Source organism: Seriola lalandi, unplaced genomic scaffold, assembly GCF_002814215.2.
Source record: "Seriola lalandi dorsalis isolate HSWRI2012SDOR001 ecotype SW California unplaced genomic scaffold, Sedor1 jcf7180002054735, whole genome shotgun sequence".
Taxonomy (NCBI): Eukaryota; Metazoa; Chordata; class Actinopteri; order Carangiformes; family Carangidae; genus Seriola; species Seriola lalandi.
Window position 1 is genome coordinate 930,469 of NW_019525288.1, and position 27,064 is coordinate 957,532.

General features: G+C 36.6%; 2 protein-coding genes across 2 annotated transcripts in view; one reads left to right on the plus strand and one right to left on the minus strand.

Annotated features, from left to right (window-relative positions):
* Positions 1-12,667, plus strand: LOC111668301 (CKLF-like MARVEL transmembrane domain-containing protein 3). Its single transcript, XM_023424324.2, has 5 exons — positions 1-311; positions 3,884-4,039; positions 4,194-4,289; positions 4,437-4,554; positions 10,355-12,667. Exons 1-5 carry the CDS (start codon positions 195-197, stop codon positions 10,381-10,383), a joined length of 516 nt encoding a protein of 171 aa, XP_023280092.1. The 5' UTR covers positions 1-194; the 3' UTR covers positions 10,384-12,667.
* Positions 12,372-27,064, minus strand: part of cmtm4 (CKLF-like MARVEL transmembrane domain containing 4) — a 15,696-nt gene continuing 1,003 nt past the window's right edge. The window contains exons 2-4 of the mRNA XM_023424323.2: positions 21,082-21,258; positions 15,650-15,748; positions 12,372-15,414 (exon numbers count right to left, since the gene is read on the minus strand). Of these exons, the coding sequence (XP_023280091.1) occupies positions 15,250-15,414; positions 15,650-15,748; positions 21,082-21,258 (441 nt within the window). The 3' untranslated portion in view covers positions 12,372-15,249. The remainder of the gene's footprint in view (positions 15,415-15,649; positions 15,749-21,081; positions 21,259-27,064) is intronic.

The window sequence follows — 27,064 nt, forward strand, 5'->3', positions numbered from 1 at the left end:
GAAAGCAGATGTTGCGCTTTTGGGAGCTCGCGCTGCGTTTCCGCGCTGTCATTGTTTCCGTTTCCACCTCCGAGAAGCCTCACGCCTCCACATATCTTTTCTCTTTTTTTTTTTTTGTTGTTTTTGCCTCGAAGCCGTTCTGTTAGTTCTGGGGCGATCCAAAGTTTGAGGAGAGTTAATATCTTTTTTCAACAATGGGGGACATCGAGGCTCCCGACTCGAATCGGCCGCGTCAGACCGTCCTGCTCTCTGTTCTTCCGAGCAAAGAGTTCGCCTCGTCAAGGAAAGGAATGCTGCTGATCGCTGAAGTGGTAAGAAATGACCAGAGGAATCTCCTCCGTAACAAATGAAAGTTTTACTGTGCCATTGTCTCGCCTATGCGCCTATGCGCATAAAATTCAAGGCGCGTTCTGGGTATATGTTTTATATGCTATTAGCAATAATGCACAATTCACAAATAACTTCTACACGCTGCTGAACTGTCATTTTGAATATAGGTCAGTCAGATTCTTTCACAAGGTTTCCATTAGTAAAGGGAGGAGCAGTTAGATTTTATAGCAACATGTGGTAAACGGCTTAAACTTGGAGTAAACATTTATGCTGGATTATGGGCACACCGCACGGAGTCTTCTCTTCAAACCAGCTTGTTCACTGGTAAGAGTCATCTGTATAATCTGTAGATAACGGTCCCACAGTCTCTTCGAGTTGTATCAGATTGTGCACAAAATATTCAAACAGCAAATGTTCAAGTATCAGCTTTTTGAATGACTGTCCAAATGGATTTCAACAAAGCGTGAACTGAAAGATTGTGTGTGTTGGTAGTGAGGGTTGGGCGGGATGACCAGCATCATGTGTCCCTTGCAGGAAGGGTCTTCTTGCAGTAACTGTGCTAAGAGAAGGCTGCTTGTATGAACCTTCACATTATGTGTCACATGACATTCAGCTCGTGTTGGGCTGTGAGAGAGCAGTCCTCTTCCCCACAGTCACATCCCTCATCCCCTCGCTATAACATGTAGCCTGGAGCACAGTCCTCATTGTGTGCGTGTGTGTGTGTGAATATAGAGCTCTGCATCCTCCTGCACGTACACACAGACAGCCAGACACACAGACGCGCACACACACACACACACACACACACACACACACACACATAAACACATAAACACACACACACAGACAGCCTCTTTACTGCTTCTTTACAGTGTGACTGTGATCCTCACCCCTTGGCTACAATTCATCTGTAACCCATCTGAAAATCTAATGGCCTCGGCTGACAGTCGAAAGCACAGCTGTTTCCTGTTGCATGTAGGTGAGAGTGCACACCTGGTTTAGACTTGTGCAGGAGAAGTACGAGACTCAAAGCTATAGGAGATTTGTGATACACTGTGCAGGGTTTGTGGCAGGTGAACCACTTGTCTTGAAATAAAGGCCGCCTCTTGTTAAAATTGTTGAAAAGTATTACACTTGTTGGAAAGGTAGGGTTCAGTGAAAAGAGTAGAGCTGCTATTTCACACACAACATGACACAGTTTGAAATGAAGACAAGGTGTAGGCTATACACATGTGCCTCACCACATCTGCTAATGTGTGTGTGTGTGTGTGTGAGTGTGAGTGTGAGTGTGAAGCAGTCCAGAAGTCACAATATCATAATTTATGTCTTGTAAGTTTCAACTCATTTTATCTTTCATGTTTAAAGGGTCATCTTCTGGTTTACCTCTGGTGGTATCTAGCTTTCCAAATAGTTTGGGTTAATTTCTTCCTGGTTTGGAGATATTCATCTCTCAGATTTCTGACCCAAGTACAATTGAGGTGAAAGGAATGTCACCAACAAAAACAGTGCCTCTGTAACTCAGTATAATCCTCTCTCTTATCATGTCATGAAATTGATATATAGTGTGACATGGTAAATGTTCTTTTCTTTTTAAAGATAAAAAAAACATTGAATTTTCCAAAATTCCCATTCGTCTGTATTGTATTTGATCAAAAATATAATTTTAGTTTGATTTTAGATGAGTGCACACTAGATTAAACCATAGTTATGTTATTGTTCATATAATTACTGTATATTTACTGCATTGTGCCATGTGCACCCTGTGATTGTGCAACCTCCTTGCATAGCTGGGAAGTTATTGTGGTTGAAGTAAAGTATCAGAGTTGAATTGTATTTTTGATACAACGCAGAGCTTACAGGCAGTGTTATATCAGCCCACAGCCACTGAACTCAGCTGTTCGATGTGCGGCTTCCAAAGAGAAAACAGCTTGTGGCTTCACTATTCTTGGAAGTATTAGTCAGACACATATCCTGCTGAGCATGCATTATTACACACAGTGTGTCAGACCCGTATGTACTTCTCATTAGGTTTCTCTGTCTCAGCCAGCGACAGGTCTGATAAGGAATGTGAAATCACAAGTGTGTTCACAAAAAGCAGGTTTCTGTGGCGTGTGAAATATTTTCAAAGAGTAAACAAGCCTTTAATATAGGACACATGGTGTGGTAAATGTGTGCAAAGCCTCCTCCTCCCTATAGGTGACATAAACTGAACAACTAAGGGTTATCAAATGTCTTAGCTGAGTGTGTAATGTGTTTCTGGCCCCAGGAATTAGGATGTTTCTGAGTTTAAAAGCCCTCATATGCACTCACACCAAGTTTCACTACTTTTAATACCTGCTCATTTGACTCATCACATACTTTTTAGGGGCAATAACAGGCTCTCTTCCACCTGATCCTACTCCAAAATACAGTGTGTCTTTATATCAGAGTTTAGATATAACAGCTAAGACTGAGCAGTTGAAATGATTTATTGATTAATCATGCAGCTGCTTGACAGAAAATTGATTAGTGACAAGTTTGACGGTTAATCGTAAAAATCAGTTATCACGCTTTTCAGTATTTTTACTATTTTTATCAACTAAGCAATTCATTTATTAGTTTCTTTAATTCAACAAGTTAGTTTAAAAAAGGAGCATTTCACAAAAGCATTGGAAGGAATCAATAATAAGAATGATCATTGTTTGCAGCCCTGCAGTTCATATTATTCATACTATGCTACTGTGGAGTGTTACATCAAGCAACATGAAAACATTTTTTTTTTTACTGATGTGATGTGATTCTTCTTTTTTTGAGATCATGTAGGCTACATGAAAAGGCACAGGCAGAGGATTTTTTTTTTTTTGCACAGCAGATGCAGCAGTATGGGTTCAGTCAGGGGGAGTTCCTGCCCTCAGGCCGGTATGGGATGACTGACTGAGACAAAGACAAGATGGCCGGCCTGTTTGAGATTACAGTGTCTGGACTTGCTTTCTTTTGCCCTGATATGGTGTGTCCATCCCCTCTACTGGAAAGCGTCAAACACAAGGCAGGATCACTTTACTTGCGTTGTGATTAGCTGCACATACAAAAGCACATTTAAACATCTTTCCTTATCACATCTCTGTGTTTGCACAACTGTGTTTGTGTGCGAGAGAGAAAATGATTTAGATTCAGTGTAACAGTGTATAAGCCCGTGTGAATAAACATTGTCTTTCAACAGCTGTATCTCCTAACAGGAAGTGGGCCTGAGGCTGTAATTCACACTGGCTTGCAGCTTTGGGGTAGTGTAACATCTTGAGTGTAACATCTTGAAGGGAGAAGATTTTCTTTTATTCATCATTTGGATTAAAATTTGAATTTGCCTTCATCTTCAAGCAGTTTACTTAGAAATAAATTAACACATATATTCAAGACAAATGCAATCAATAAAAGTGTCTCTTGGTTGTCTCCAATCACAAACGTAAACACAGGTTCTACTTTTTAGTTTTAGTTTTGTCTTAAACTTCTCATTGATCTAAACACACAGTACATGTTCCAGTTATTTCTCTCTCTCTATGTTTCATTTTTTCCGTAGGCTCTCTCCTTTGTATCATTTGTGTGTTTTGCGGCGTCCAAAGCAGCAGCCTTTGTGACAGTCCCACTGCTGGAGTTCCTGGCTGCTCTCTTCTTGTTGTTCGCTTACTCCACCAAATTTAACGAGAGGTTTAAAGGCTTCCTCTGGCCTCTTATGGTGAGAGCAATTTTCAAATAAAATGTATAACTTTACAGTGGATATACATTCTGTTGCATATGAAAAACTTGTGGTGCTATACGAAACAGAAAAATGATAATATAAAGTTAGATTGTTCCTCTGAATGATTGCGTTTCATCCTTTTCTCTCAAAGGATTTCATGAGATGTGTGACTGCCTCCATTATCTTTTTCATCATCTCCATAATTGCAGTGTCCAGATATTTGGACGGCTCCTCTAAGGCTGCTGGGGTAAAGTTGTCTTCTCACCGTAGTCTACACCACCATAATTTATGTGTCATTAAGTACATAGCCTTTGTGCAACAACCTCACCTCTTATTCCACTGGTAGTTTTTCTCTGCATTCATATCAAATGTCTTCTTTTCATTCTTTTCACAGGTGTTTGGTTTCATAGCCACCATCGTTTTTGCTTTAGATTTTTACCTCATTTTCAATGAGCTGGCTAATTTCCTAAAGCAAGGAGGGGAGTCCAATGATGAGCCATCAAGACAGCAAGGTAATACCCCAAATGAAAATTTGATATATGACAATATAAGAACATGAATATTAAATATATGACATATAGTTTTTATATATGGGCATATGGTTTGATTCAATATCTGTTTTTCATATGTTAAGAGGTAATTGTAATGATACTGCCTGTAGCACAAATTGTTTTGTATATATCGTAATTCTGTTTTTGGGGTTTTTGAATATTCTGTGCTCTATATTAAAGTATTCAACATGTATTTGACATGTGATTTTAATATGTTCGTATTAAGAAATATGGCTGCACACATTTCCTATGATGTTTTTATGACGTTTTATGCCTTGCCATACTATGTCGTTTTTATGACATAATATGGCCTTACTATACTATGATGTTTTTTGACCTTTTTATGTCTTACATTTCAATGACGTTTTTATGCCTTGCCATACTATGTCGTTTTTATGACTTTTTAGGTCTTACTATAATATGACTTTTTTTTAGCATTCTCATGCCTTACTATACTATGATGTATTTTTGACTTTTTATGCTTTATTATAATATGACGTTTTTTTGCCTTACTATACTATGTCGCGTTTATTACTTTTTAGTCAATTTAAAAAAAAGTTTTAGTAGCACAATGGTTAGAACTACTGCTTCACAGTCAGAAGGTCATGGGTTCAAATCTCAACCCCATCATCCTTCTCCAGACAAAATATATCTATGTTGTTTTAAAAAGGCTGTGCAACTTTTACAATATTAAAACTTCTTATGCCTTACTATAGTATGTAATTTTTATGACTTTTTATACCTTACTATACTGTGACGTTTTTTAAAACTTTTTATGCCTTACTATGTTATGATGATTTTTAACATCGGAATGCCTTACTATAATATTATGTTTTTATGACTTTTTATACCGCACTACTATTTTATGACTTTTTATACTGCACTACTATTTTATGCCTTTTTATGCATTACTCTACTATGACATTTTTATGACTTCTTATGCCCTATTATCCTATTACGTTTTTATGCCTTATTATACTATGATGTTTTTTGACGTTTTATGCCTTACTATAATATGACATATTTTTGACTTTTTATGCCTTACTATACTGTGACGTGTTTTGACATTGCGACGCCATACTATGTCGTTTTTATGACTTTTTAGGTCTTACTATACTATGACGTTTTTTAACATTCTCATGCTTTATTATATTATGATGTTTTGACCTCTTTATGCCTTACATTTCAATGACAATTTTATGACTTTTTATGCCTTACAATATTATGAAGTTTTTAGGAATTTTTAAGGATTACTATACTATTATGTTTTTATGCCTTTTTATGCCTTATTATGCCTTACAATACTATTATGTTTTTATGACGTTTTATGCCTCACTATTATTTTATGACATTTTATGCCTTACTATACTATGATGTTTTTATGACTTTTCATGCCTTAGTATACAATGACATTTTTATGCCTTGCCATACTATGTCGTTTTTATGAGTTTTTAGGTCTTACTATAATATGACGTTTTTTTAGCATTCTTATGCCTTACTATAGTATGTCATTTTTATGACTTTTTATACCTTACTATACTATGACGTTTTTTTAAAACTTTTTATGCCTAATTATAATATGACTTTTAATGCCATACTATACTATGATGTTTTTTGACGTTTTCATGCCTTACTATACCTCGACATTTTTATGACTTTTTATGCCTTACTATACCTTGACATTTTTATGATTTTTTTATGCCTTACTATACTACTAGATTTTTTGACATATTTTATATAATCTTTTTTTTTTTTTTTTTGACTTTTTATACTTCATTATACTATGAGTTTTATGCCTTACTATCCTTTGATGTTTTTATGACTTTTTATGCCTTACATTTCAATGACATTTTTATGACTTTTTATGCCTTACAATACTATGAAGTTTTTAGGGATTTTTTAGGGATTACTATACTATTATGTTTTTATGCCTTTTTATGACATATTATCCTATTATGTTTTTATGCCTTACAATACTATGATGTTTTTATGACGTTTTATGCCTCACTATTATTTTATGACGTTTTATGCATTACTATACTGTGACGTTTTTATGACTTTTCATGCCTTAGTATACAATGACGTTTTTATGCCTTGCCATACTATGTCGTTTTTATGACTTTTTAGGTCTTACTATGATATGACGTTTTTTTTAGCATTCTCATGCCTTACTATACTATGACGTATTTTTGACTTTTCATGCTTCATTATACTATGACGTTTTATGCCTTACTATACTTTGATGTTTTTATGACTTTTTATGCCTTACATTTCAATGACATTTTTATGACTTTTTATGCCTTACAATACTATGAAACTTTTAGGAATTTTTAGGGATTACTATACTATGACGTTTTTAGGAATTTTTTGGGATTACTATACTATTATGTTTTTATGACGTTTTATGCCTCAGTATTATTTTATGACTTTTTATGCCTTACTATACTATGACGTGTTTTCTACTTTTTATGCTTTATTATAATTTGATGTTTTTATGACTTACTATACTATGTCGTATTTATGATGGTTTTTTTGCCTTACTATACAATGACATTAATATACTTGGCATTTTATGCATTTCTACACTATAATGCTTTCATGGCAGCTATTGCCATGATAAACTATGATGTTCCTTAAAAATATAAGGTTTAGTAGCACAATGGTTACAGGCACTGCCTCACAGTCAGAAGGTCGTGGGTTCAATTCCCAGCCCCATCGTCCTTCTCCTGACAAAATATATCTATGTTGTTTTAAAAAGGCCGTGCAACTTTTACAATATTAGAACTTCTTATGCCTTACTGTAGTATGTCATTTTTGTGACTTTTTATACCTTACTATACTGTGACGTTTTTAAAAACTTTTTATGCCTTACTATGTTATGACGATTTTTAACATCGGAATGCCTTACTATAGTATTACGTTTTTATGACTTTTTATACCGCACTACTATTTTATGACTTTTTATACTGCACTACTTTTTTATGCCTTTTTATGCATTACTCTACTATGACATTTTTATGACTTCTTATGCCCTATTATCCTATTACGTTTTTATGCCTTATTATACTATGACGTTTTTATGACGTTTTATGCCTTAATATAATATGACGTATTTTTGACTTTTTATGCCTTACTATACTTTGACGTTTTTTGACATTGCGATGCCATACTATGTCATTTTTATGACTTTTTAGGTCTTACTATACTATGACGTTTTTTAACATTCTCATGCCATATTATATTATGATGTTTTTGACCTCTTTATGCCTTACATTTCAATGACATTTTTATGACTTTTTATGCCTTATTATCCTATTATGTTTTTATGCCTTTTTATACCTTATCATCCTATTATGTTTTTATGCCTTATAATACTATGATGTTTTTATGCCTTTTTATGCTTTATTATAATTTGACGTTTTTATGGCTTACTATACTATGACGTTTTTATGACTTTTCATGTCTTACTATAATATGACGTTTTTTTAGCATTCTCATGCCTTACTATACTATGACGTATTTTTGACTTTTCATGCTTCATTATACTATGACGTTTTATGCCTTAATATACTTTGATGTTTTTATGCCTTTTTATGCCTTTTTATCATATTATGTTTTTATGCCTTATAATACTATGATGTTTTTATGACGTTTTATGCATCACTGTTATTTTATGACTTTTTATGCCTTACTATACTATGACGTTTTTATGACTTTTCATGCCTTAGTATACAATGACGTTTTTATGCCTTGCCATACTATGTCGTTTTTATGCCTTTTTAGGTCTTACCATAATATGACGTTTTTTTTAGCATTCTCATGCCTTACTATACTATGACGTATTTTTGACTTTTTATGCTTTATTATAATATGACGTTTTTATGCCTTGCCATACTATGTCGTTTTTATGACTTTTTAGGTCTTACTATAATATGACGTTTTTTTAGCATTCTCATGCCTTACTATACTATGACGTATTTTTGACTTTTCATGCTTCATTATACTATGACATTTTATGCCTTACTATACTTTGATGTTTTTATGACTTTTTATGCCTTACATTTCAATGACATTTTTATGACTTTTTATGCCTTACAATACTATGAAGTTTTTAGGAATTTTTAAGGATTACTATACTATTATGTTTTTATGCCTTTTTATGCCTTTTTATGCCTTATTATCCTATTATGTTTTTATGCCTTATAATACTATGATGTTTTTATGACGTTTTATGCCTCACTATTGTTTTATGACTTTTTATGCCCTACTATACTATGACGTTTTTATGACTTTTCATACCTTAGTATACAATGACGTTTTTATGCCTTGCCATACTTTAGTATACAATGACGTTTTTATGCCTTGCCATACTATGTCGTTTTTATGACTTTTTAGGTCTTACTATAATATGACGTTTTTTTAGCATTCTTATGCCTTACTATACTATGATGTATTTTTGACTTTTCATGCTTTATTATAATATGACGTTTTTTTGCCTTACTATACAATGACATTAATATACTTGGCATTCTCATGCCTTACTATACTATGAAATTTTTTTAGCATTCTCATGCCTTACTATACTATGACGTATTTTTGACTTTTCATGCCTTACTAACATATGACCTTTCTTGATATTTTTATGCCCAATTATAATATGATATTTAATGTCTTACTATACTGTGATGTTTTTTGATGTTTTCATGCCTTACTATACCTTGACATTTTTATGACTTTTTATGCCTTACTTTACCACTAGTTTTTTTTTTACATATTTTATATGTTTTTTATATATATTTTTTTGACTTTTTATGCTTCATTATAATATGACGTTTTATGCCTGACTATACTATGATGTTTTTATGACTTTTTAGGCATTACTATACCATGACGTTTTTATGCCTTCTTATGCCTTTTTATACTATTACGTTTTTATGCCTTACAATACTATATTTTTATGACGTTTTATGCCTTACTATAATATGAAGTATTTTTGAATTTTTATGCCTTACTATACTGACTTTTTTTGACATTGCAATGCCATACTATACTATGACGTTTTTATGACTTTTCATGCCTTAGTATACAATGACGTTTTCATGCCTTGCCATACTATGTTGTTTTTATGACTCTTTAGGTCTTACTATACTATGACGTTTTTTAACATTCTCATGCCTTATTATACTACGATGTTTTTGACCTTTTTATGCATCAGTAACATATGACGTTTCTTGATTTTCATATGCCTAATTATAATATGACTTTTAATGCCATACTATACTATGATGTTTTTTGACGTTTTCATGCCTTACTATACCTTGACTTTTTATGCCTGACTATACTGAGGTTTTTTGACATATTTTATATATATTTTTTTTTTGTTGTATTTTTTTAATTTTTTATGCTTCATTAAAATATGATGTTTTATGCCTTACTATCTTATGGTGCTTTTATGACTTTTTAGGCCCTTCTATACTATGACTTTTTTATGCCTTCATGTCGTTTTTGATGTTTTTTTTATTTTTTTTTATGCCTTACTATACAATGACATTAATATACAATGACATTAATATACTATGACGTTTTTATGCATCTCTATACTATGATGATTTTATGGCAGCTATTGCCTTAAAGGCATTGCTAATAATTTACAATACTAGAACTTCTTGTACCTCCATAGAATGTGATGTCTACAGAAAGACCACATTGGAGAACTAACACTCATTGATATGAGATGTGTTTTGTCACTTTTGTTTTTTAGACGAGTTTTCAGACTCTGATTCAGACTGAGACCTGGGGGGGATCGTCACCAGCGGACACATTCGTTCAAACAAAGTAAACCTTTGCAGTAGAAATGGCCACTGCTGAGCTGCCATTTGATCCACAAGTGTTTTTTATCATTCCACAAGGTTACATTAACACTGTGTACAACAGCAATCACATCTACGTCACACTGATTATTTTTTAATTACTTGTATTCATTGATAGTTGAGGGACTCTCTGTATGGTCTTGTAGGATCAAACATGTTTAAAGATGGAGAACCAGACACACTTCAGTTTATCCTCTTTGACTGTTTCTTCTGCTAAGTATCTAAGGATGGAAATTCATTTCACACAATAATAATTTCAAAGCATTCAGGAAAAAAGTCTAAACTGATGTGCCTAATATGTTGGTCCTTTTAGTTAGTAATTTACTACTCACAAGTAGTTTAGTAACAATAATAAAAAAAATGCTCTGTTTTTTTATGCCCATACCCATATCTGCTGTCTTGAATGATTTTGGGGAAAATATAAATGCAATTATCAACTTGATATTGAAATTATCATAAAGCTGTGAAATCGTTTGGTGTCAATATACTGAATTTTGAGAAGCTGTTTGTCTAAATCTGATGACTAATATTGACTTTTGGGCATGTACTGTGAGCCTAATTACAGACCTATTAAACTACAACACTAAATTAATGTGCTTGGTGTATGAATGTTTAGCAATACTGATAAAGAAGTTGTATTGTAACAAAGATGCTTCAACCTTTTTAAATGGAGGACCTAAATAAGACAGGAGGCCTACATACAGTTGGCTGTTTATTAGGTACACCTAGCTAAAACTAGGACAGGTATTTCTACTCTCTTTGTCCATCGAATTTAAATCAACAAAACTTAACATTATAACCTTCATGCAAAGAGGGTTTATTAGAGGACTGTTGTATTAGACAGTATTCGTTTTAGCCAATGTAGCTAATAAACTGAGTGGAAGTCGGGCATAATCATGGATAATCAATCAATCATCATTTATAAAATTACAGTAAACCCATAAAAAAAACTAAAATGTACATTCTGTAGAAGAACAGATTGGTTGCAGGTTGGCTGGTTACAACCTCTTTCCAATTGTCTTAACTCTACAGGAGGTATCTTTATAACTTGAGGATAATGCTTTCTTATATTCCTTTAAATAAAATTTTTGGATTAAAAAAGTTACTGTGTCATGCACTGCATGACAAACTTTTCTGGATCGTTGCATTGTTGATATGCCCTCCAAAGTTTATGTTTTAAAACTTTTGGTGAATTTAAGCAACAGCAGTGATGATGTGCTTTTAAACCTATTGTTTGTGTGTGTGTCTGAATAAGAATGCATTGAAGCTACTTAATGCAGTATTAGTTCGTTGAATGCTAAATATCAAATATGTGAATCATGTTTTTGAAAAACATATGTTCTTGTTTTGGTTGTGCATTTGCTTTTTTTTGTCAGTTTCTGCATATATGTTTGATTCTTCAGTTCTTCCACTGCCACTACTGAGAAATTAGACGCACTAGAACGCCACAGTGACTGAATTTGAGTGTTACAACAGCACTGTGAACTGAAAATAGATGACTGAAAATTAGCATCTGTGGCCTCTGATTTCCATGTGGGATTTCAACTGATGTGAGCAAATTTCATGTTGATAGTTAACAAAATATGAAGCTGCAATTAGATCTAATAAGTATTCACCATTGTGCCTTTTTTGCAGGAGTTTTGATAATTGACATTGTCAAATTACTTCATTTATATTTACATTCTGTTTGAATGGAGCCCTGGCAGAAATATGCAAAGTCTGTATTTATAAATTTAGACTAGAACTGAGAAAAAGTTCAGTGATGTATGCAAAAGAACTGGCTTTGACTGATGCTAATCAGTGTGTGATGTTATGTTCAATATATACGCTGTCCTTTAAAAATCACACATCTCCAAAGCAATAATTTTCCATGAGCTAAGAAAAATAGCCATGTAAACTTCATTCAAATGGTGTTTTAAATGGTTTATTTTTCATAAGAGGTATAGGACCAATTTCACCCATAGAGGAACATTTAACCCATCACTTTATCTAGTTTTCACTGGGCAGCAACAAAACTCAGCTATACCCTTTTGACGTGCATACACAATTTAAGAATAATTTTACGATTTAGTACCATTTGCTAAATAAGGCCCTTTGCTGAGCTATTGTAGGTGAAATATAAAGTTTGTTTTCTACTGTTTTGCCTGTTTGTCTTTTGTGCAAAAAAAAATGTCTGAATAAAAAACCTGAGCTGTTTTCCATAATGTCCAAATCACTTTATTTAAATTGTCACTATAAACCGATGTGAAGCCTATTGAGAATGTTTTAAATACAAAAATACTAAGTACGGCTCCATGCTGTACAAAACAGAGCTTGTTGTGGTCATTAACAAAGCACACAGAATTAAAAGGAAACAAAAGAGAGCATCTCACCTCTAATTTCATTCAGTCTTTCATTCAATCTTGTACATTATATCACAATCTGGAAACCACAGTGGAAAACTGTTCTTCTCTTTTTCATAAATACAAATTCATCATAACATACTGTAGCATAATGTTGTACATAGAGAAAGCTGCGGCTTGATAGCTTTTGAAAAAAATGGTCAGTTTATATTATCAAATAGCATGACGCACTTGCATGATTTTGTTGCTGTACACATGTTCAAGTGAAGATTGTTATAGTATCACTCAAAAACAAATCCATCAATGTAAGTGACAGACATAAATACAAATGTGATTGTCTTTTCATACAATTACTTCAGTCACCAAATCAAGAGAAATAGCAGTAGAACATGATATAAGTTACTTAAACACATGAGAAAAGCCTGATTAATCAAACATACTGTATCGTGTGAAAACTTCTGAGGCTATTTAAAAAGCCATACAGTTTTTATTTTTTATTTTTACCTACAGTCAAATACACTTCTGGTCCTTCCCTTATACACGCACTACTGTAGTTACCTGGGTGTAACTACACTGAAGTTGCAATGAATACATTCTGGATTAAGACCAGGAGATGGAGCCAGAGAGTCAATTTAGACTCTGTACAAACAAACACACCCAAGCCTAATATACACAAAGTGGTCTCAAACTACAAAGAAAACACAAACATGTGTAACTGTAGTGTTGAGTCAATACATCAGTAAGATGTAAGATGCCAAAAAATTAAATAAACATTTCTTCCTTCATCCTAAAAAGCAAATACGATGTGATTATTTTTAGATTAAACCTCCTGTTTACCTGTCAAGTACACTGGTCAAGTCTGTTTTGCACTCTGTCAGAGTGTTATAACACCTGCAATGTGGAATGATAGAGATTTCATCATACATGAAGTGTGTGATAATATACTGTACATACACATACATTTAATCCAACTAAATACAAGAGTGAAAGCTTTGACAATAATGCTAAATGTACCTTATTTCCATTCTACTGTCCCTAACTTCACTTGACCCTTACTTTTTTTAAAAATGAATTTTCACTTAACTTTAAGTTAATGAGTTAATTCCATTCCTATCAGGTCTAATATTAGGAAGGTATTAAGAAATACAGCGTTCAGGTTGAGGCACCCTGTGATTTCATTTCACTTGTTTTTTTTTTTGTTTTTTTTTATAATCAGAGAATGAAGGAGTGTGTCAATACCTGAGATACAGTGTATAGGCTAAGGGCATTGATCTTGACCGGGTCACCTACTGATTTTTGTTTCAGAGTGAATCTCACTGTCGTACCGTCAACATTTCAGTTACCTGAAGCCTTTGATATGTGCAAAAATAACAAGTTACCAATTACCTTATCATCGCCTGTTGTAACCTACTTTTGGCTCACAGTGTTGACCTAACACAGACCTCAAATTACATTTTTGGAATGCTAGTGAGGATATTTTTTGTATAGCTTGCACACAACCTGGGATAAAATACATGGAATGAAGTATTATGAACTTTTACTTTGGTCTTATAATTGTGCCAAACCCATTGTATGCATTTGTGTTCCAAAGAAATAAATCTTTGTTATTCATATTCAGATTATTTTGACCTTTCGTTGTACTGCCTGTCTTTATTGCAGTTAAGAATGACCCTGTACTGTTATTGTATAATTGCTGAGATTGCAAAGATCTTAATAGTGGCTAAAGGTCACATCTTAAAAAAGCATTTGCAAAGTGAGTCAAGACAAAGGAGAAACAAACTCTTATGTTAGCATGTGTAATCTTCAGATTAAAATATCCAATGTCAGCCTTGCTCACAGGTAGAAGCAAAGGGCTAATGTCAGTATCTATGAAAGGTCAGTAAAGTCATGGTACTTCTGTTGTACTGCAGGTTACTGTACGTTTCTGGCACAGTGGCTTCCTGGATCCACGACCACATTTATGACCACAGACTTCACAGACAGGGGTGTGACATAAGTAAACTCTACAAAAGCTGACCTTCTTTTACTTGACTTCATTCACAGTAAAACACAAAACTTTTCTGAAATGTCAACACCTTCGTCCAAACAGGAGTTGATGCACAGTTGGAGTGAAGTCAGCCTTTTTTTGGCTCTTCCTGGAAGTCATCCTTCACACTGTTTTGGAAAGATATGTAAGTCTTTATGTGTAACCGCAGCCAGGATGCCTGATAAACAAATCCACAGAAGTCCTCTGTGGCTGTAAAATGAAGAATTATTTAGCCGCTGAGCATACAGAAAGCACAGCACAAGTGTTGTGATGAGAAGTCAAAAGTGTGTGGTGAGCTTGAGATGGTGTTCTGCCCGAGACTTAAATGAATTACTGTACTGAGGGCAGAGTAGTGTCCATCTCAGTCAGCTGCCGGCAGTGAGGCTTTCCCTTAGTCTTTCTGACTGTCTGCCAGCGCTCATGCGAGCTCAGGTCGTGCCTCCATTTCTCCACGAGATGCTGTGCGTGCTCGCATATATTCGCTGGTCTGAGGCGCCCCCTGACACCCATTGCCAAGGCGCCACCTCCGTACCGCCAGGAAGGTGTTTATTCCATACACTCCTGTCACCAGGAACCCAAAGATCTGCATACAAGAGGAAACAGGAAGCAGAATAACAATGTTTAAATCTGAATGGGAAATAAAAAATGAAATACTGCATGGACACACAGTTCCTGAAACATCTCCCTGCAAATTCATCAGTGCAAACTTGATTAAGGCTATAGATTTAATCAGAATCATGAGGAAATCTGCACAGACTAATTATAGTAAAAAAAACAAACAAACAAACAAAAAAGGCAGGTTGGTTTTGACTACTCACCACTGCTGCTATTTCTGCTCCAGTTCTGTGGTTGATGCAGGCCAACACGAGAGATGACAAGAAGAAGAAGAAGGTGCTGGCAGCAGTGTTAACCAGGTCCTGGACACAAACACATACAAAATGACTTAGTCTACAAATGTACATCAATAGTATTTTTTCAGGACTAACTACTAAGTATTTCATGAGGTGACCAGATGAGGAAGAGTAATTGAATTAAATTATAGACATGAAATTAAATCTAATTCGATTTCTAATATTATATATATATATATATATATATATATATATATAAAATACTCAATTCAAGTCAAATTAATTGAACAAAATGTATTCAAACAAATAAAATTAGATCTTTTTAAATCATTTTCAATCATTCATTTCAGAATTTAATTAACAAACTGAATTTAATTAAATTAATGAAACTTATCTTATTAAACTTTTTTAAGGGAACAATTGCATGAATGCACACATTGGGGAAAGTATTAACCGAATTAACCAACATGAGCAAAATTAAATCTGTGAGAAGTTCTCAATGGTGCTTTTGATACTTCTTCGGTTAGTCGCCCAGCTCTAGTATATATCATAGTTAAATTCATGAATTTGATTATAATATACTCAAAACTTATATTAATAGGCTAAACATAACACTCACAACAAGTTTGATGCACTAAAAAGCAACAATGCTATGACAGTTGGCTCCTGCATTTTACATTTTGATTTTAAAACCACAAAGGATATTTTTCCTCACAGCAGAGAGGAAAAGCAGATGGTTGTTACCCCAAAGCACAAAAAAGTAAAAGGTAATCATAAAGTTTGAAATTTATTATAAAATGAATGCCTTGTACTGTGTACAGTGTACAGTACAGTGGATCTGTGTCAATGGTATAGATAAGTTCATCTCTATTAGAGTCCCAAAACATTTGATGCCTTTTTGACACTAGTTAAACCCGTATTAATCTTAGCAACAAGGCGGATTCCACGTCCAGGCTTTACTGTAAATTTAAAACCGCAGGAGGGTAAAAGAGGCCAACAGCACGGACTTTAAATCCACCAACACCTCATATTACACACGAACACATGCACGCTCTCCACACACATAACTCACTCCATGCCCCACCTTTTTACACATGAGAAAGAGAATGAAAGAGATACCTCTCTTTGATGTTTTACTCTCCTGTTTTCAGTGGTTCAGACAGTAAGGAAAGGGTTAATATTGAAGTGCTCAGCATGACTGGGGCACAGCCCTCGTGACTGTAATCATGGCAGACGTGGTCTCTCATATGACACACAAAGCTCATACAATGGCCATGTCACAAACACTGAGACACACACACACAGACACACAGACACACACACACACACACACACACACACACAAACACACACACACACACACACACACACACACACACACACACATGCAACAGATGAAGCACACAACTCAGCAGGGAATAAAACACTGTGATAATCTGTCACTGATCCTGTGGTTTAATCAGTAACACATGAATATGGAACGACCATAACACCACATGCTAACTGGTACGGTTAATGTAACTCATTGTTATAATCTTAACTTTCAACTGAAATCATAACAACATCCATCACAGTCACAAACATGCAACATACATCTCATACACACACTGCAAACATTGCTGACATTGCACACACATTCATCGATCTTGCCCAACTGGTTAAACAGGGAGCACTGTATATTCACGCTCCAGTGTCCTGTTCTCATGTGCAGACTCTCTCTCAGTCACTTCATTTGTCCCTCAGCCTCTTTGCTTTACTCTCTCCCACATTCCACATTTTAACCAGGCCAGCACTCTGTAAAACCTTAAATAACACAAGCACAGACTGGACCAAACCACTGGCTCTCTGGCTTATTATTGGCTCGCATTATTGTTTTACAATCACTCTCTCTAGCTGCTGACTATCAGAGCACTGAACAAAACCAGTATGCTTTCAGAATATATAAATTAGTTGAGTTTTTTAAATTTCATTCTTTACCATTATAAATACATTAAATAACGCTCTACTCAGCTCCAGAACAACCAGCCACACAATCTGGGATGGCACCCAGCTGAATCATCAGTTAAACTATACATTGTTTGAAAGCACAAAGCCCCATGACTCTATAAGTATAAATCATTTTAACATTTGCCTATTTTCTAGGAGTGCAAAAGCAGTTCTTCTGCATGTGAATACAGTTCTTTATGACTTAGACTAATGTAGTCTTTATGACAGGAAATTCAAAAGTCACCTTACAGATAGGACAAGGATGAGTCCTGGAATCAGAAGGGTTTAAGAACAGAACCACTTTTTTTAGGAGAAGTTTATATTATATTTCTGGGTTGTGCACAAAATGGGGATGCTTGTTCTGTAATGCTTGTTAGTAATACATATGAACCTAATGCTCCATGTTTATTGTATGTGGTGCTATATTTCTGATGTGCTCTCAAGATAGGAGCTATAAATACTCATAGGACTACATCTATGGAAACCATAGATGCAGCGCACTAATTATGAAGTCTGTGCTCTTGACAGTTGCATCACATCACACAGGGCTTGAAAGCTTCCTGCAGGAATAAAAGGCCTATCTGGCTTTCACATCTATTCCCAATTCTTTTTGAAAGACAAATAAAGATAGTAGTCAAAGTATTTCATGTCTTTTGTCTACTTGGGTGGCAAGTTTCAGCTGTCAAAACCAAGAAAGCTTTTATTGGATTCTACTTGTAGATAAAGTAAATACAAGATGAGCTGAGCGGTCTCTGGTCTGAACTGATGATAGATTAATGACTATAGCTAATAATAACCACAATCCTCTGCTGCGTGTGTCTGGATACAGCAAAAGAGATGTAGGTCATTTCCAGCAGAATAAAGGCCAAACAGAGAAAAAAGGATGGATTAACACACAGACATGCATACACACTGTACATATAGACAATATATTGAAACTTGAGAGTTCATGGGGTAAACTGTGTTGAAACCCATGTGGCATCTTAATCCTTTGCTTGCAATATTATCCATTAGTTAACCGATATTTACATTAGTATACACAATGGTCCTAAAAAGATGCATTGACAGTGGTATATGTGTGTGAAGTAGGGATGTAAACAAATACAAACCTATTATTCAAATATGAACAAGTAATGCTCTCCGCCTCGCCCCACTGACCTGTCACATGACAGACACAAATACTGTCACACCACTCCTTCTTGGAGTAATAACAGGAAGTAAGTAATCCAGGCGATTGTTATCAGACTCGACAACTTCAATAGATATAAAATTCAGATACTTTTGTAACATAAAAAGATAAACAGTAGCTTTGTGTTACACCCCTAGTGTCTAAGGCTAGTCAGTACCTACTATCGGTCTTCCCTCTGAAGAACCCAATCTATTCATGCATTAACTGTGATGAGACACTGTCTGTTTCCAGAACAAAACAACCAGAATATATTAGGGACACTGGCAGTGTATTCAGACCATTGTTCTCCTTTTAAAATAGAGAATAACAACACTAACATCTCTCTGCTCCTCTCCCTCCCCTTTAGGCTGGAAATTGTATTCCCTGTGCCTGTGTGTGTGTGTGTGTGTCTGTCCTTAGGGTTGCCCCATTTCTGCCCAAGAAGCCCTAAGCGTGGCCGACAGTTATTTGGCTGTGAACATTAGGAAAACAATGCAACGGGTGGTCTTCCTTCATCTGTCTCTTTGTTGTGCGAAACAAGCTCATTCACGCAAACTAAATCCTGAAGTTCAACTTAACCACTGAAAGTCACAGAGATGGCTTTACAACAAGGTCCTGAGATTGCACTCATTTCATTGTTGAAGAGGGGATGGGAGGAGTGGGGTCAGGACCTGTGTTTCCCTTTCTGTGCTGCCAAAGTCATCATAGAGAATGAATTGGAGAAGATGGGAACATATAGCACACAATTGTACAATCACAACCTTCCCTCCGAGAGACTGTTATCGCATTATAAGACTGCTCACTCATGTCAGTGTCCGCCCACAGTTCGGAGTTGGTAAACGGAGGAAGGCAGCAAAAGGGTTAACAGCTGGTTAACACTCAGAAATGCTTACTCATGGTGAAATTCCCCAGCAGCCAATTTGACTGGAGCAGCTTTGAACTTGATAGACATAAACAGCGTGGGGTAGAGCCTACACTGTGGAGTGCAATCAAGCGTCATGGGCTTGGTACCTACTACAGTTTTGAGTCAGCGCAGAAACTTTGAAATCTGGAGAGCAACGCCTACTCTACGTCTTGCCACATTTTACTAACAAAACACGAGCAGCAGATGGTGTTTCAGTCGTAAACATAGCATTTGTTGTTTCCCATATATATGTTCCTTTTCATATTTGTGCATAACAGCACTAATTCCTGCGATACCCATGAGCCAAACCACAGCCAACTAGAGTCTAACTTCTCTGAAAAGCAACCTTTGCTGTGAGCCCCATGTTAATTACATATTTCTACAACTATTAATCACCTGAGTGGAAAAATAATTAACTAGTCAGAGCTAACATGAGAAAGGCCAGCGAGCCTCAGGAGAAAAGTAACAGAACGTCTCAGAGAAGAATGAGCAGGAGGATTTTAGATCATATAGACTGTAGTGGTCACAGGTATCTGGTAAAAGTTCTTAGATCAGGACTCTTAAATTGCCTCTGGCCTCTCAGAGACTGTAAAAAGCTTTCATTTGGTGTCATTCTGCCAAAAGTGGAAGCCAAAGACACACCCTCTCTTCATGTTTGAGGTAGAATACTGTGCCGAGGATACCATAAAGCAATCCGATAGCTATGGTTGGATTTGGACATCTGGTTTAACATCCACTGCTTTACTACGATATGTGCTGTGTGGCCCCTGGAAATACAGTTAAAGACATTTTTTTCACTCCACTCTGTAAAAGATACTTGGCTGCAGCTCAGAACACACCAGTGTGTGTATGTAGGCAAATACTGAAAGGCAACCAGTATCTGCTGGAGAACACCCACCAGCTCATTTGCTTAGAGCTGACAATGCATATCGTGGTGGTAACACTGAAACCGTATGCTCTCAGTTACTCACTCACTGTAGGCGCACAGTTTTGCCATTACCTTGTACAATTAGTTTATGCTAAACTTTACCCTGATACTAAATACTCCTGTATAGCAGCACTTCAAGCAGAGGTCCATTTACAGCTTGTGAAGTTCAGTGCAAAATAGGAAAGAATGATTAAGGGACAAAATGAAGGGAAGGGTGACAAGCACAAACAGGGTGACAATGCATTTATGTCTGTTAACTATTAACCCAAAAAGAAAACAGTCTAACAGACATCAATTCAGGCCATTAACAGAAGCTATTTTGCCTCAAACTGTTGTCTCATCCATAGTCAAGAAATGTTTTGCTGTAAAGTCAAATATCCCATGAGTCACACATTGTGTCTCCCTGTACAAACCGTGAGGCTCCAGTTTACGTGGGGCACCTTGGTGTGCAGGTTGAGACTGAAGATCAGGAGGAGCATTCCTGTCACCACGAAGGCACTGCAGCTGACAAACTCAAAGAAGTAGACCCCTCCACAAGGAGAACACATCATGATAGTCTCTATGCAGATGAATCCAATAAGTGATAGGACCTGAAGTGAGAGGGAAAAATGACAGGAGAGCCAAGAGTTAAGTTGGAGAAGATGAGAGGCATATATTGAGGGTACTGTGTTGTAGTAATGCCAGAAAAACATGATTCAACAGCTGATCGGCGAAGAATTTTCAGGATGAGTTATAACAAATGCAAAAAATGAGTTAAAATGAATGCTTGCTGGTGATACTGCTCTTAAGCATAAAGGGTTCTGTAGGTCAAGTCATTTCTGTAACTTTACGTGAGTGTTTGTTAGTGTTGAAATTTCAAACTTTCCAGATGATGAAGTGATTGTCCTATGAATAGACCAGAGGCCATAAGCCCCACTCCTGGCGGTCTGTGATGATGCCTGCCTCCAGCCAACATCCATCAACAAACCACAGTATGGGAAAAATTCTGCTATTTAGGTGTTCTTCTGCCATCTAGACCCCGACAAAACCACAAACAGATTAACGATTGGCTCAGAGCTGTCCAAAACCCGGAGACATAACAGAACCATGAGAATGCCAATGCAACATATAACCGACCTGAAACAGCTGAATCCAGAACCAGTTAAAACCACATCTGCTTGGTCAAACCAGTAATGGGATCATTTGATATTTTGCATTAAATGCTGATATAATACATTGTATAATGGTGGGTTTGAGTTGAGGAATGATTGAAGGTTAAATTGTAAGAAAAAAATTCCATGGCATCGTTTTCAGCTTTTCCAAATGGCAAAACAACTTATGGCCCAATTTTACAAAGCTTTTCACTCTTCCTATCAGACTCATTATGTACTTGTGCCTGGAAGAGCAGTCTGGTTGCCCCCTTAGCCATGCCTTTTGTCTTTTCTGTGTTTCTCTCTTCTCTTTACACTTTGTTTGATTGCATGGGATTTACAACTGTTCATGCATACTGCAAGAAGTTTGTTTGTTTTTTCCTTTTCTTTCTCCTTCATTTGCAAAAGGATTCTAGAAGTTGCATGACATCTCTGTTGGTGTAATTTCATGCAAAGTAAATCTAATGTATCGTGACCAAGTTTGAAGCCGACCCAAAAGACGCAAGAACAACAAATGGTATGTAATCACGGCCTGAGTGGGAAAGATTTAGAGATTGAGTAAAATATTTGGTTGACACATAATTCCTCTCAAGCCATGGGGAATGTCAGTAAAAAAAACGTGTATTTGTTGCAGTTTCTGTTAAGCTCACCAACTCATATACCTTACAATACTAAGAATACAGAAACCACTGAAGACAGTATAAAGCAATGTAAAGTTTCCTAAAAGCTCCCGTAGTTGAAAATTTCTTCCATAAACTGATGATTCAAGTGCTGCTTTATTATCAGGTTATTCTCTATCAGCAAAACACTGAATGCCTCACTGCTCCGGGCTGCTTTGATACAAAGTTCGAAAGTAATGATCTGCTCTTTGATGAAACTGATTTTTTTCTCATTAAGTCAGGTGGATCGCACAGGGGTGGCTCGTGGTAAGTTTTGCTGTAGTCTCAAAGAGGAATTTGGAATTTATTTTATTTTCACATATTCATTCGGATGAATAACAAACCCTGGCTGCAGGGAGTGCAGGATAAGCTTGGATGAGCACCATTTACACTCAAGCTTATGGCAAGTGGATCCACAATGGTAAACCAGTGTTTCAACCTCTTTAAAATCTGCTTCCTGTGAGTCGCCGTGCAACAAAGTCAAGAGAATTGCACAGGTGTTGTGTTTAGGGATGTGGTCAGAAAGTATTGGTGAGCGGTGAGAGAAAGGGGAACATTAGTGAGATGACCATATTGGTCTTGTATGCCTCAGGGTAATTGACATGGAAAACCCAGCCCAGCTAGTTGCATCTCATTGCCTGACACTGCTAAAAACAAATGCATATGAGAGCAAACTCAAACAGTCTCATTTGCAAAAGACCGTTCCTCCTCTCCCCTAGCTCTCAGCAGCTCAACAGCCAACCCTGTTTATCCAGTTTAATGACCTGGGTGTACTGTTTCTGACAAGTAAAGTGTTGTGAGCTGTCAGTGCAGGACTCTCCTGTTTGTGGCAGACTCTTTGTCCTTGGCTGAGACATCACCTCAGAGGAAACACTCAGTCCACACATAGTAATCCGTCAACACAACAGACAGCAGTCACATTACCTGTGACACACAAAAGCAAAGACAAAAGAAAACAAATCCACTGGGCTGACCGTCATTAAGACTAAACTTTCATTTTGTGCAGCTGTTGCAGTCTCATTAGAGCATGTAGCTGGATAGCAGTCCATCTGTGACTGTAACACAACCAAAACGGTTACACCCAAACAGGAATGGAGGGCTGCTTGGGCTGATGGATGATGTCATGTCTCTTGAAAAAAAGCATATTGCTTTCCCCAAGTCCCTGTGCAGCAGGTGTCAGGCAACCACATGGGAGGAGGCGGGGGGGATCACAAAGCACCATACTGGATAATCTTGTAAGTAATGATTTTATGTCAGACTTCCCCTACGCAACCTGCTCATCATGCATGAATAAGTTCATCAATTATTTTTCTCTTTTCTCTCCTGCATGCACTCACACCCTTATCTGTAGGATTATGCACATTATTAGTTGCCTTTACAGGCCTTTTGGACTTAGATCCCCTTCTTATACACCATCTGTTGTGGACAGAAAATTAATGGAGGAGAAAAGAGGCCTCGCTGCAGAGACTATGCAACATTATATGCTGCCCTGCTAGTGGTGTGAGACTCGATGCAGAATGTGCTTCCGCAGCAGCCCACAGTCATCTATGTGATGGAAAATGTAGCCCGAATGCAAGTTATATTTCACCCCGGAGGACATGGAAACAACACATGTATGCACAACACTCTACAAGCTCCGAATAAGTAATGTTTCAACCAGAGGAGAATGGAGCATATGGTGTCTCTCTCAGAGTAGGAAGTGCTCGCTGACATTTGGGAACACCTGGTAACTTCATTACACAACATTCACAGAGAAAAAAAACACCTAACCATAAAATTTAATTACAACTTGTTAGAATAATACAATAATACTTAAAAAAAGAGAACCTTGGGTTCACACACCAACAATGGCTGAACTGTTGTTCACCACAAAGATATAATTCTTGTTGGGAAACACAGAGAGTTTGATTGATGTACTGTCAGGCCCTACAAGGTATCAAATTCCTGTCAGAGTAGAGGGGCATAAGGTGAATATCAGTTGGACTTTGTTGACCCAGTCACAGCAAAGAGACAAAGACAAACCTGCTGTGGGGTTGGACACACCTCGGTCAGGTTACATCTTACTGGGGGTGGTGTCTGATGAGTACAGGGTCAACAGCAAGCCTCTGTATCCATTCATCCAAGGACTGACAAGTTGACTGGCTCTTTAAAAGCCTGTGCAAATGCATTTTAGTGCTCTGGTGTGAAACGACTACAAAGGTCTATTAGCACATAGCACCCTGATCTCTGCAGAGGAAAACAAAGCCTTTCTCAGTAAACAGGGGTCAGTGCAAATGACAGAGTGGTCTGTAAATACTACCTTAGTGCAAACGAGGCCTGAGTGTGCAGGTAAATATTGTAAACATTTCCTTGGCAGAGTCAAAAGAAGAATGGACACAGGTGTAATTAAAGCCCATTAACTTTTGAGTGATACCATCACTGACACCATCACAAACGCTTTACATTCAGCTTGTATTTCATACAGCAGATCTCCCTTTTCATCCATGGGTATCAAAAGGTGTTTGGATCTTTAATGAAGCATGTGGTGTGTGTGCAGCATGCATTGTACTTTTGCATTGACGTTAACTCTATATGACTGATTTCTGTGAAGAGACCTGTTAACAACACGACTACTGCCCTTTAAGCCACAGGACAACTTTCTACTAACACAGTGATATAAATAACAGGCACAGCACCTCCCTGGCATAGGAGTGTTTACAGATTAAGCAGAAACTGTGCTGCATTAGGTACAGACCATCACATGCACTCAAGTTTTGCATTGTCATCTATCTGTTCTAAAAGGTCATCACAAAAAAAAACTCAGCTGGCACAGAGTTAAATGATTAGAGGACAGAGCAGTAAAAATGCAAGCCAGTGAAACTATTAAATTTTGGCAGCCTGCCTTGTAGGCTTCCTCTAAGATACTGATGTAAACTTACACGACTTTCATTAGTCCTTGTGGGTGAAAGAGATATGACTAGCTCAAACTGGAAAGTCAGTATCAGCGCTAAACAAACTATTCCAGTGAATAAAAAGTGTAAATAGAAGATTAGTAATAGAAGCTAAGATAAAGCTTATAGACTTGTATTTACCTTACCTATACAACAGCTGCTGTATTTTACTGCATATGCCGGAAAAATAGTTAGTGCCAGGTGGTTTGGGTCATTATTGTTTTACAAAGTATACCAGCAATATTTGCATGGCTTTTCTATCTGTCTGTTTTCTATCTATCATTGCCTTTGCAATACTGGTTTCTGTTATTATTTTGTACACATGTGGGCATTGGTAGTAAATGCTCTGAATCCATTCAACTCTTTAACATCAGCACTATGGTGCTGCAGGAGATCTCATCTACATGTATGGGCAGTCACATTGCCATGAAGCCAGGCCCCATCATGATTGAACACATGACTGATAATTATTGTATTACAGTTCTTTATCTTCCTCTGCAGGTCAAGGAATGTTAAAGAAATTCAGAAATAAAATTATTTTTGTGCTGCCAAGTCTAAAGACAATATTTTAGCATTTGCAGTGAAACGAATGAAGACTGTGAATATAAATCTTCTTAGTTCCTGCATGCTCCAAACTTCTCCCACGCCGATGACAGATGGCTTCCTATCCTAACTTCCCACGTCCACAAAGGTAAACATCACAGGTGCGTGCTACAGCACAGGCTGACTGTGCTCTTTCCTCAGACCACTGGTACACTCAGCCACCCACAAGATGTAAATACTTTTCAAACACCACGTTTTTCCAGAGTTCAACAAAAGTTTTAAAAATGAAGCAGAGAAGCCAGAACTATGCTGAATAATCTTCCAGCAGTTTAGCCTTTTCGTTTGCTTGCACTATCCACAAATGTTGTTGGAGGTAATTGCTAGTTTCCTCAATTCCATGTTTTTTCCTGTTGTGGACACAATACTTCATGTGTAAGAGTGTGCAGGCCTGCGTCTGAGTTTTTTGGCACCAGAAAAAGAGAGATGGCTGTGGCTTGATAGATATTTCCTCTGCTGGTGAATTGTCAGAGCTTTGGGAGTTGTTGCCTCTTCTCTCAGTTCAGACATCTGGTTTAGGTGTATTGATTTAAAACAACACTGAAAATGTGACCACTACATCCTGAAAAGGAAATTGTTATAATAATTTCTTTTTTGTCTAAGTGCAATTCAGCACCTAATTAAATACGCAGGTATTACCAGATGCATTGCTCAGTAGACCCTCAGTTGCTAAACATATTGAAGGACTTTGGGAGCTGCAGTGGAACAGCAGAAAACAGTCATACTTTGGAAAAGTAATTTTCATAATTTCTACCTACTTGTAAACATAAACCCAAAGTTATCAAGTCCCTTAAGAAATACAAGACTATGACAAGACACAGGCAATATCAAGAAGATCACTATAAAGATAATGTTGGGCATAGCACTACAATTAACTAATCGAATGGAGCCAATGTGCTTCCCTCGAAATAAAAGTCTACTGAGAATACACTTTGCTAAATTGTGTTTGGATTTCGAACTGTGGTCTGAAGAAACCTGTACCATACACCTGTATATGCCATGAGGTAGGCGTACTCTTAGCATGTGACCTGACTGACTATTAGGGATGTAGATCAAGGTAAACCACCTGTATTGTCA

Bases quoted from the DNA above. Each gene is read 5' to 3' on its own strand.
- LOC111668301 (XM_023424324.2), top strand. From the start codon at position 195: ATGGGGGACATCGAGGCTCCCGACTCGAATCGGCCGCGTCAGACCGTC. The intron at 4,040-4,193 runs GTGAGAGCAATT...TTTCTCTCAAAG, and splicing joins GCTTCCTCTGGCCTCTTATG to GATTTCATGAGATGTGTGAC. The intron at 4,555-10,354 runs GTAATACCCCAA...TTTGTTTTTTAG, and splicing joins TGAGCCATCAAGACAGCAAG to ACGAGTTTTCAGACTCTGAT.